At 38.6% G+C, this 12619-nt stretch overlaps 1 protein-coding gene across 4 annotated transcripts in view; it reads right to left on the bottom strand.

Moving 5' to 3' along the window:
- FAR1 (fatty acyl-CoA reductase 1) overlaps window positions 1–12619 on the bottom strand; it is a 92437-nt gene that overhangs the window by 37077 nt on the left and 42741 nt on the right. For all 4 annotated transcript variants that reach the window (XM_024099779.3, XM_005290811.5, XM_042860192.2 and 1 more), the window contains exons 3-4: window positions 6408–6583; window positions 3413–3592 (exon numbers count right to left, since the gene is read on the bottom strand). In XM_024099779.3, coding sequence (XP_023955547.1) covers window positions 3413–3592; window positions 6408–6583 — 356 coding nt within the window. The remainder of the gene's footprint in view (window positions 1–3412; window positions 3593–6407; window positions 6584–12619) is intronic.

The following is a 12619-nucleotide window of genomic DNA, read 5'->3' as shown; positions in this document are numbered from 1 at the left end:
GCAGAAGAGAATACTACTGTAAAAAACAGGTTTAGTATTTTAATTAACTGTGATTTCAGGTGTCGAGTGACTATCACCAGTTCAGCAGTATGACTTTCTTTACAGGGTCAGTAGCAAACATTGTACTGCTTAATTTTTCTTTTTTAGATTTGTGATTTTAAAAATATAACAAATTAGGCTTTAACATCAGCGGTAATAATTTCAAATTAAAAATTAAATGTTTATTTTTAAAAAGGAAAAAAGTAAATTTTTAATACCTTTTCCCCCCACCATGCTTGTACAGCATCTCTCATCTGAGCATTTCAAAGCATTCTACACAAGGCCAAGCATCATAATACCTACCTCACCAATGTAGTATCATGACCAGTATATAGCTGGGGAAACTGAGGCATTGAAAGGCTAACATACATGGTCATGGTCACACAAAGCAGCAGCAGAACCAGAAATACATTTCATCTCTCAATTCAGTCCCATATTCTAATGCTGCTTTCTTTTCACTTTAGATACATATATTTATTCATGAAATCTAAGCACCAGCTTTGAAATATCTAGGCTTCTGGAAACAGGTTCAAATTCTGTGAAATTCAATTCAGGCCTTAATTCTTTAAGATAGATAATGGAGTATCATTAAAATGTGTTCTATAGAGGACTTTTTCATGGTAACCTAACACTGAGGTCTTACCTATTCTACCTGGGCATTAAACACCCATGGTTTGGGTCTTAAGGAAAAAAGATTTATACAACATCTTGACAACTGTTGTTAATACTAATTATACAGCTACTTGTGATGCCACGACATATGTTGCTTTACACAAGACCCTTATCAGTTATAGAAAAGGGTCTTTCCCCACTCAACCAGCTTTTAGTTTTGCCAAGTTTTTCACACATTAAATTAGTTACATGCTAGATTCCTACCAGCCCAACACCTTCTTCCCTGTATAGGAAGTTATAACATTTAAAAAAGTAATTCTACACTTCCAGGTGGAAGCTCCCAAATAGTCAACTTCTATAAACTTATGTAAGGATTAAGCTCGTTTCAAGACTCTGATTTTACAGAGGAATTTAGTGCAAAGAGAGTACAGTGATCATTTAGATATGCACCTCTACCTCGATATAACGCTTTCCTTGGGAGCCAAAAAAATCTTACCGCGTTATAGGTGAAATCGTGTTCTATTGAACTTGCTTTGATCCACCGGACTGCGCAGCACCGCCCCCCAAGAGCACTGCTTTACCACGTTATATCCGAATTCGTGTTATATCAGGTTGCATTATATCGAGGTAGCGGTGTATTTAGTTTTTTCTAGTTGGTAAAGCTAAATTTCTAGCTTCATAACTCTATCCATATCCTGGTCTGTCCTTATGTTATTGGGTTAATACATAGTACTTTTATCTGTAGCTTCAGATTAGCCCAATAATGCATGCAATCAACTTACTTCAAAAAGGATTCACAATCTTTCATTACCTAGGCTTCTAGTTACTTGGACAAAATCCAGCAAAGCTGCAGTAGAAAGCAGTGTCTTATTTCTGCATTTAAGTGCATGCTTGTCTGAACTCTGATCCAATGGCCTTTCAATCAAGTGCTAAACAGACTATCCAACCCCTAACTTTGTCTATGAAGTATTCACAGCACAGTTAATCCATGCTTTCAGATTAATAAAAAAAATCTGAGAATTTCTACAAGTGTTTCTTGATGCTCCAAAATAAGAAAAATGGCAAATGCCTTCTGTGAAAAAAGTTTCTTCCTACACTATATTTATTATTTCTATTACTTCTGCCATAACAAAGACAGCCTTTTTGAAAGGCTCATATTCTACCCACCATCATCCGCCACTTTACATTTAAGAGATCAAGTTGAGATCCAATTAATTAGAACCTAATCAAAAAAATAAATTTGGACAGTCACCTTAAAGAGAAAAATTGCCAAAAAAATTGATAGGGGAGTCAAGGGCAGTTACAGTACTTGAAATTACTTCGAGGAAAGATATCAACTTAATCTTTTTGGATCTACATTTATTGTAGAAGTAAACAGTGAAAATGATCAAGAAAAACTCAAATGTATCTTCAATATTTGTTACAGTAATCTGAGGTTACTTACTGCAAAAATTACACTGTTGTGAAATTTATTACACTGATGTCCCTTTAATTACTATCCATGGGTATTCTTTATTCTCTTTACTAGAATCAGATTCTCTTTTCTTCCCTACTGAAATCCAGGCTACTAAACCTTACATTTTATTCCAACTCGCTCAAGCTTTTTGTCTATCCTCTGCAGCAGCTTCAGAAGATTAACCCACTAGAACCTAGGACTAGTTACAGTTGGCCAAATGAAATCTTTTGTGCACCTTACAGATGGGCAGCTAATTTTGGCTTGTTTATTGCTTTTCCCACTTGATGCTAGGACTCAAACTTTACTGTATTTGCCACAACTATACCACACATCTGAGTCAGAGGAAATTTACCCTTCATATAGTTTTGTTTTATTCACTGAAGTTTGTTGGGCAGGAAGTATAGTGTATTTTCACAGTTGGAAGGGGGCTCTGTCTGTCTGCTCTGGAGATATCCCCTCAGAGGAGTCAGAAAAACAGCAAGGGATTCATGAAGAACAAAGTTTAGTTCTGGCTATTTCTGACATCAAGAGGTTCTAATGCAAGGAGCAAGAGGTTACCCTTCCTTTGCAGTCACACTTGCCCATCACCACCACCATTCGTGGCCAGGCAGACTGCAAACAAAGTTAGCCTCTACAGACTATTTTTATTGTAATACAGTGTTTTGAATCCAGATTCAAATCTTGAGTCCAAATTTGATTTTTTTTTAAAACTACTTATTTCAAACAAAAAAATAAAACCACTGATCTTCAATTTCTTTTAAAGAGACGATGCCTTAGTGAATTGGAAACTGAAGTTTAAAACCATGCAACTTTAGAATACTTAAGGAAAACAAAAGTTTGTTTGGTTTGAACTTTAAGTTTTGCTAGATTTTATTTTTACATGCTACAGTATAGACATTTAACTTTATACTGAATTGCTAAATAATAGACACTCTTTTTAGTAGAATTGCTTGAGGGGGTTTTATAGGGTTGCCAGTGCTTTAGGAGGTTTTAACTTTTGGCATCTAATTATATGTTTAGTTTGATATATTGAATATTTATTATTTGGCTTCGAGGAGGTAGTACTCTGAATGGAAAAACAGAGACATTTATCCTAATTCTTGAATAAGTGATCTAAAATAAGTCACAACCTTCCTACACCTTAGTTTCCTCATCTGTAAAATGGAGATAATTGCCTCATCCATGTGTGTAGTTTTTTTATATTATGCTTTTCAAAGCCTTTTATCAATGTGTAATAGTACTGGAGAAGAGAACTGCAAGTAGGTGTGGATTAGTCAAGAAAAGCTATAAAGATTCAAAACATACTCTAAAGAACCTATCAGTTTCTTGGGGTCAACAGGGGGTGGATATATGATTTCTTCAATGTGCTTTCGATTGCAATAAGCATATGCTGTTGAAACATGCATGAACACCTCCAAATTCTTCATTCGCTGGGCCAAGATGACGAGCTGTTGTGTGGCAATCACATTTAACTGAACAGCATCTCTGTGAAGAAAACAACAAATGAAGATGAGTAAGAGTAAGCATGTCAGAGAATCATAAATTGAGGTAAAAGTCTCATGTGGTCATCTATTCACATCCCCCTACCAATGCAGACATAACATTTTCCCGCATCTTGTCCAGTCGATTTTTAGCTGTCCCTAGTAATGGCTTGCACCACTTTCTTTGTAAGACTGTTCCAGTCTTAGAATCCATAATATGGAAGTTTTTTAGTACTCAGTCTAGTTTTCACTAATTTCATGCCACTGTTTTTAGTTCTATCCCTGTGTACCATCTAAAAAAAATTCCTCTGCTTACATGGCATACACTCTAGTCAAGTTATGAAACTTCTTTATTTTCCTAAAATAAAATCCTTCTCAACTAAAAACAATGGAGTGAAAAATGTTTACATGACAATCTATAATTGCTAGGCTCTCTTGCTTTCTTCACCTCTGACCCTCACGCAAGGTGTCTAACCCAGTATCAACAGATATTCATATATAAACCCACAGAGCCATCCACATCAGGCAGTTAACACATCAAGCTGAGCAAGATCTCCCATTGAAGTATTGACCAGGGCAGGTCTCCAAAGACTTCATGTTGGCAAGTCAATAGGTGATGCTCTCCCTTCTGAGTCAGTGCTCAAGTAATAACCAGATAGGCGGGGGACGGTTGGGGGAAGGATGGGCATTATGCTATCATGGGGGTCTTGTATAGAAGGAAGGCAACCAAAGATACCAAGGTATTGATTGCTTCTTGTCATTAAAATTTCCCTGGCACTTTCTGAAAGGCTAGGGATGAACCCAACTTTAATTTAGCTAGTATCTGGGCTGTGACTTTCTGGACACACAAATTTCACCTATAAAATTTCACATAAATCAGGTATTCTTTCCAATTCTATTATATTACTATGGGTTGTTGCCTTCTTCCCCTGAGCTAGTGGCATTTCAGTAATACTGGTGGACTATTTATAAGGTTGTCAAAATTTTGTTGGGATAAAGTGCTATATTAACATAGAATACAAGTTTTTGAGGGTTTTTTTTTTTTGCTTTAACGTAAGTAGAGTTACACAGAGATGACAGTTTTTCAGTAATGTCATATCAATTTTTCAAACAATCCCTACCCCATTGCAGCAAAAGCACAATCATTTTACAAAATATTACATTTTTTCATAACCTATTTTGGCTTCAACCTTCAGCTCTTTCAAAAGACCAAAAGAATTGACCCATGAAAAATTCCCTGCATTTTTAACTTAGGAAATGGAAAAAGTTCTGAAACAAAGTCCAAACATGTTCTGTGCCTGCTTTTTAGGTCAGAAGATGAATAATTTTGATCTTGAGTCAACTCTCTGGGTGCAGGAGAGAGATGAGGCAGAGACTCAACAGCAGGGAATTAAGTTCTGACCAAGGGCTTCCTAGGGGGACTTGTCAGTGAAGACTGCCCAAGAGAAATATCAGTTCAGCACACTTCCAGTTGCCCTTCCCAGCCAGCCCCAGCCACTTATGTTCTGCTTTAGGAGATTCCAGACCTGCCAGCAGAGTGGAAATTACAGGAGGCTTGAGGCATTATGTCCCCACTCCAGAAGGATTTTTCACTGCTAAAGGCCTCTGTAAACCTAGCTCTTTAGCTAATTCCTATGTTGGTGACACAAGGGAACTGCCTAATTAAAAGAATTTGTGAGAAGGAAGTATAAAAAGGGGGTTTGTTCATTTTCATCATGTAGCATTCCCAGAGGGCCATGATCAGTATTTGCAGGGACTCGGAAATTACGGTTTCCTAACCCTACCTTTCACTCTTATATAGCCAAGTTTCTTTCCCTCCTCCTTCCTGAAAAGAGATTTCTCATATAGCAACAAAAAAGTCAAAAATGTACTGTAACATTTCAACATTAAAAAAATTTTCTACGAAAAATGGATATACCAAAGCTTACTTTATCTCCTTTGCTTTTGTTAGTCCTTTTCTTCTACAAGAGTCTCTTTTCCTTAAGCTTTCAGTAGTTGTTTTCCCTCAATCTCTTTAGAAATTTCCTAGTAGTTTTCTCCTCACTCTTCCCCTTTTTATTTCTCTTATTTCTCCCCACACTTCCTCTAATCTGTATTGCTACCCCTTTGCCATTACTTTCTCCTTCCATCTAACTACATATATCTTCTCCTCCCCTGCACCCACCCTTAGCATATATTTGATTCTCTGACCCCAGATTCTGTCAGATGAAGCAAGAGCTAGAATTTTATCCCCATACCTTCAGAACAAGAACATTTTTGTTCTCAATACACCCTTACCTTCCAAAAAGGCTGACCATCAAATTACATATACGTGTGCACTTTTTTTATGATCTGGTTCATAAAATGGGTGGTGGTTCAGCTCAACTGCTGAGCCAGATGAATCTTGCTCTAGCCCATCCACATCCATTTATTATCATCCACCAGCTAGACTCATATCAGAAGCCATGGCAGCAGGAGCTCACAAGACACATGAAGGTGCCAAGACCAGTACAAGCAGCAACATTACTTAACTTTCTGTACACCTTGTGCCTGTACCAAGCCTGGGACCTGGCACAATCTTCATATTTGTCTTTCCCCAACAATGGCCCTTTATACTTCTCCTTTAAATCCTAAGGGTTAAAACCTTCTTGGGGAGTTTCCTCATACAGAGGAAAAAATTAAATTGACCCTATATGCAGTGAAACTCATGAAAAAACAAGGGTTTTTTTTGTTTATAAAATTTTGCAGATAAATGTTATTTTCAAGCTGGTGTCCCCTTGAGGAATACACTAATATAATTCAATTACATTAGTTTTTTTCATATCAAGCTTTATACTCACCTCAGTGTTTCATTGAATCTGACTGTAGCAGCACAATGGAATACAATATTAATGCAGTCTATGAGCTTTTCTTTGTCCTGCTCACTAAGGTCCAGTTCATTCTGCGTAAGTTCACTAGTAACTGCTATTATTTTCTCTTTAAATTCAGGCTGTTCATCTCTTAACCTGTCAAAGAGCTGTCAAAAGAAAATCAGGACTAAAAATAAAAATTCACACAATGATTTCAGATGTAGCAAGAGAAGGGGCAAATATTTTCTGCCTATAACATGGAGTTATACTTCCCTCAATCATAATGGATATTAAAAAATTTCATATCACATATCAGTACGAGTTGGGATGAGCAAGTTATTCAACTGGCAAAGCAGCCAGTGAATTATGCTGGTCATTCCAAGTTAATGATAAAGCTGAACAGGCATGATGCACATTTTTAAAACTTTATTTATTGGAACTACTTTTCTGTCCTTAAAGCTAAATTCCTTAAGCTCCCGACAGTCCAAATGCTCAGGGCTCCAACAGAGCCATAGAAAGCTTCTACAAATTAACTAAAGTAGCTATAATCAACTTACAGTCTACTATCTCTGGCCCATTCAGAGCTAAAAAGCAAAACATTTTACCCTATCTTCCACTGTATAATACTGTAGTCTAGAAGTGAGAGGACTCCAGATATCAGTCTTTAATCCCATGACATTTAGGTCTAGAAGATGTGTTGCTGACTCAAGAATGAACACACCCCAAGGCCTTAAGCCAGGTGTCATTCTGGGGAAAGTTTCACAATTGAGAAAGAATGAATAAAAACCCACTTCTCTTGCAGGTAGTTCCAAAAGAGACGGGAGGATTTAAGATTGTTCAATGGGTTGGAATGTCAGAGTAAATCACAGGAAAAACAATTTCGTAGGCAAATGAAAAATGAGGCTGTTAGAGGCACAATAAATGTGTTCATCACATCTGTATTTTATCACATGGATTACCACCATATATCTGGTGTATTACATACAAATACAAAATCCTTGTCTTTTTTTCCTCCAGTAGATACCCAGAAAATTTACAGGGGTAACAAACTAACAGTAATGGAATTTCCACATGCTATGGTTTTAATGTATCAGTACAACAGAACCTTAGCGTTTAGGTCAATATCCCAGTCAGACAGGAAGTTCAGTTTAGATTAACATCTAAACAGAACTTTGAACAGAACACTATCAAAATGTTTTAATCCAACATCACATTAACAAAAATGAAACGCCTCCAGTTAGGTAGCAGCTACTACTACTGAAAGTGTTGTTTAAAGACTGAGCTTTCAAGGTTGTGCTCCCCATGAAAAGGGGGAATAACTTTACTAAGACACCAAATTTTGCAAAACAAGTAATGGTGAAGTCTATGCTTTTCAAATACTACTTTTTGAGCATATAAAGTGCTACTGGAAATCAGAGTTAAAGATGCCAGATGCTGTGTAGCAAAGAACTTCTCTAGACCAGCGGCAAGGAACCATGCGGCCCATTAGGGTAATCTGATTGCAGGCCGCGAGATATTTTGCTGATGTTGACCTTCCGCAGGCATGGCCCCCCGCTGATCCCAGTGGCCGTGGTTCACCGTTCCCGGCCAATGGGAGCTGCGGGAAGAGGCGGGATGCACGGACGTTGGCCAGGAACGGTGAACTGCGGCCACTGGGAGCTGCAGGGGGCCGTGCCTGCAGATGGTCAACGCCAGCAAAATGTCTCACAGCCCGCAACCAGATTACCCTGATTGTCTGCAGGTTGCTCACCACTGCTCTAGGCATACGTTTGTGCTGAGTTCTTCACATTTACACATACAGTCCTTCACATTTATACAGACACATCAGAAGTTATTTGGTCAATCTGAGACTTCTTCAAGCTTAAAACACAACTGCTATTCTTGTCTATACCATTACATAGGTCAGTGCATGGTAGCATAAAGCTGAAAAGAACAATAAAAGACTCCTTAGTTTCTATAACCACACAGCAATTGAAACAGTAAATTAAATCCAATGAAGTGGCTAAGCATCTGACTAGGATTTAAATGCTCCTGAACTCTTGATTCCTGTATCCCCAGAAGGAATTGAGAACAACAGCCATGCTTCTGGATTTAACAGAGGTTCTTTGTTCCTCAAAGTTACTGCAATTGGAGTAAGAGAGAAGTTGGCTGAATGCCAATATAGTTACACTGAAGGCATGAACTGATAATAAATCACTTTTCTTTAATCAGTTAAAATGGGGAGGAACTGGTTGAGAATTTGAAAGTGGAAGGCAGTTTAGGTGAAAGTTTTCATGAAATGGTAGAGCTCATGATTTTAAGGAATGGTAGGAGGGAAAACAGCACAATAAAAACAATGAATTTCAAAAAGGCAGATGTTAGCAAACTCAGGGAGTTGGTAGGTAAGATCCCATGGGAAGCAAGTCTAAGGGGAAAAACAGTTCAAGAGAATTGGCAGTTTTTCAAAGAGACTTTAAGGGCACAAGAGCAAACTACCCCATTGAGTAGGAAAGTATGGCAAGAGACCACGCTGGCTTAACCAGGAGATCTTCAATTTTCTGAAACTCAAAAGAGAGTAATAAGCCTTGTGGAGAGAGGGGAAGCAGCAGATGTGGCATATCTTGACTTTAGTAAGGCTTTTGATGCAGTCTCGCATTACCTTCTCATAAACAAACTAGGAAACACAACCTAGATGGAACTACTATAAGGTGGCTGCATAACTGTTTGGAAAACCGTTCCCAGAGAGAGTAGTTATCAGTGGCATATCCAGTGGAGTCCTGCAGGGATCAGTTCTGGGTCAGTTCTGTTCAAGATCTTCATCAATGATTTAGATAATGGCATAGAGAGTACACTTATAAAGTTTGCAGACGATACCAAGCTGGAAGGGGTTGCAAGTGCTTTGGAAGACAGGATTAAAATTCAAAATGATCTGGACAAATTGGAGAAATGGTCTAAGTAAATAGGATGAAATTCAGTAAGGACAAATTCAAAGTACTCCACTTAAGAAAGAACAAGGAGTTGCACATATGTAAAATGGGAAATGACTGCCTACAAAGGAGTACTGCAGAAAGGGATCTGGAGGTCATAGTGGATCACAATCTAAATATGAGTCAACAGTGTAACACTGTTGCAAATAAAGCAAACATCATTCTGGGATGTATTAGAAGGAGTGTTGTAAGCAAGACACAAAAAGTAATTCTTCCTCTATACTCCGCGCTGATTAGGCCTCAACTGAAGTATTGTGTCCAGTTCTAGGCACCATATCTCAGAAAAGATGTGGACAAATTGGAGAAAGTCCAGAGAAGAGCAACAAAAATGACTAAAGGTCTACAAAACATGACTTATGAAGGAAGATTGAAAAAATTGGGTTTGTTTAGTCTGGAGAAGAGAAGACAGAGCAGATATGATAAGAGTTTTCAAGTACATAAAAGGTTGCTACAAGGAGGAAGGGAAACATTTCTCCATAACCTCTGAGGATAGGACAAGAAGCAAGGGCAGTTTAGATTGGACATTACGAAAAAACTTCCTGTCAGGATGGTTAAGCACTGGAATAAATTGCCTAGGGAGCTTGTCGAATGTGCATCATTGGAGATTTTTAAGAGCAGATTAGACAAACACCTGTGTCAAGAATGGTCTAGAATCTAGATAATAGTTAATCCTGCTATGAGTGTAGGGGACTGGACTAGATGACCTCTTGAAGTCCCTTCCAGTCCCATGATTCTTCCCGTAACCCCTCCAACTGTAATGGGGCAGGAAGAGGCTGGAAGCCTATAGTCACAGAATCATAGAAACAGAATATCAGGGTTGGAAGGGACCTCAGGAGGTCATCTAGTCCAACCCCCTGCTCAAAGCAGGACCAATCCCCAACTAAAATCAGCAAAGTGTGCCCAGGAAGCCCCCTTAAGAAGGGGCCTTCAGTCATTCCTCCCGACTGCCACCAATTTCTTCAGACAGGAAATTCTTTAACAAAATAGCTCATAAACAAGGGAGCCAAGGCTGTTTAAGCTGCAAGTACCGTGTAGCTTTCCAGAATGCAGAAGTTGACAGTCAAAACACAAACCTGTGAGATCCAGCAAACTCCAACACCTGTTAAGATAATGCTAGATATACCACATGCCCCACAGTCTTAACTCAGGCCCTTCCAATTGCTTCCCTAGAGAGTCCCTCAGGGCGATTACAGTTAAATCTGTGTGAATAACTGATTTGTCAGTTTGCTGGCAGTTCTGGAAGATTGAAAGTTGTTCAGTGAATTGAAAAAGTTAACATTTCATTTCAAGCTTGTTGTTATTGGTTGTGTCTTGATATAACCTTTAGCCCAGCAGTTACGGCACTCACCTGGGATGTGGGAAACCCAGGTTCAAATCCCCACTCTGGAGCAGGGACTTGAACACAGGACTCCCTGATCCTACCTGAACATCTTAACCACCAGGTTACATGGTATTCTGGGGTGGGTGTCTCAGTCTCTCCTGTTGAAGCTATTTCACTTTGTATAAATACATAGATATACGTTCAGTGAGAGAGTCTATAGCTTCGTGCACTCATCTGGGAGGTGGGAGAGAAAGACACACCTGAATTCTTGTCTCTGCTTCTATTAATATTTAATTGTGCTGTTTCAGCATTTCTAAAGTTTTGTTTTGACCACAACAATGCAAACTAGACACAAATTAATGAAATGTTTTATTTAACCGGAATTCACATTTGTGGAGGCGGGGAGGAGAAAAGGGATTCAGACGAAATAAATTTGCCCAACTAATTAGACTACTACATCAATTCCCAAGATATGGATATCAGCAGGGAGGATGAAGAGGAGCAACGCTGGGGAAACTTAAGTTCTTAAAATCCATTGATCCTTGCTCTGAGGAGTTCCTCAAGGCAATTTATCTTAGCTCTCACTATGTGATTCATTGTTCAGGGTGATGTATACCATTTACAGTTAGTAGTCCCTAGAACAGTGGTGTAACAGAAGACAGGAAGACATCATGGGAGTGTTTGAACAGGAGTACAAACGTGGAGTTGTGCTGGACACAGAGGAGATGCCAGGTGATATTAGGATGAGGTCAAATACTGCTATATTCCCAGCTATTGCTACGTCCAAGCCTCCTGAGGTGCAAGTAAGAACTCTGGCATCCAACCAGGGTTGAGTTGATTTAAATCACTAGTCAGGAAGACTCGATTTAATCATGGATTTCCACATAAAATTGCATTCTTGTTGGTTGTTATAACCTTAATACATGTTCTTCACAACTCAGAGATAGATGACCCAAACTGGGTCTCTTTTACAGCCAGCTGCCATTATAGCTTTTCCTTTCTAGTGAGATAATAGTATGGTAGATCTCAAATTAATGAAGGCAACACTCAGAAAGACCTCAACACTTCTGAAATATGCTGCTCTACTAGCCATTAATTACATTTTGGAAAGTCAAAAAAATAGAAAATGCAGAGTTAGTAGTTTGTTTGAGCGCACTTCCAAGATCTCAAATTTCTATGCCAGCTTCTACATTCCGTAAGGCACTGCTAAGCACAAGACTTAACTCCCATGTAACACCACTATTTGTTAATGAATTAAGATTTAAGTTACCCATCCTTTCTCCCCCTTGTGAATGTAATTCTTTGCATCGCTATCAAAGTCCCTGTCTCCGATACTCAGCCAGCATGCTCCTGGATTCTTCAGTCCATCAACATTGTTCTAGTCGGATAGAAAGACTGGAAAAACAATGCACTCCCTTCTCAGAAGGTGTATTCCCCTCTTGAAGGGAGGAATGCCTCTCCAGTGTTATTTACTTTCATTAGCCCAGAGCACTGGGTGCCCAGGGTAGCAAAATATTAACAGTTACTTTGTCAAAGAGAAATCACTGAAATTCCAAATTGAAGAAATTTCATAGTAGGCTCACATTGTAATGTAGATTACTACTAACCGAAATTCATGGGAAATGGGGGATGCTAGATCTCCACAACTCTATAAAAAAATTGAGAATATTTTGAAATGTTGGTATAGCTTATTTTGGTAAATTTAAAGAAATAAGCTATGTTGATAAGCACCTCCACTATACAGTATAACTTTATGCACACTAAGGGGTTGCACCAATTTGACTAATTTCTAAACTACAATAGTTAAGTGGTACAGAAACTGCAGACAAGGGTAATTTAATTTCCCTGTAAACCACACATTTAATTTTACATCTTCGGCAAGATTTTCACACCGTCTTCCAGCTAATTCACCTTGG

Source organism: Chrysemys picta, chromosome 4, assembly GCF_011386835.1.
Source record: "Chrysemys picta bellii isolate R12L10 chromosome 4, ASM1138683v2, whole genome shotgun sequence".
NCBI classification, from domain to species: domain Eukaryota; kingdom Metazoa; phylum Chordata; order Testudines; family Emydidae; genus Chrysemys; species Chrysemys picta.
Note: the sequence above shows the minus strand (reverse complement) of the source record. Positions and strands in the feature narration are given on the sequence as shown.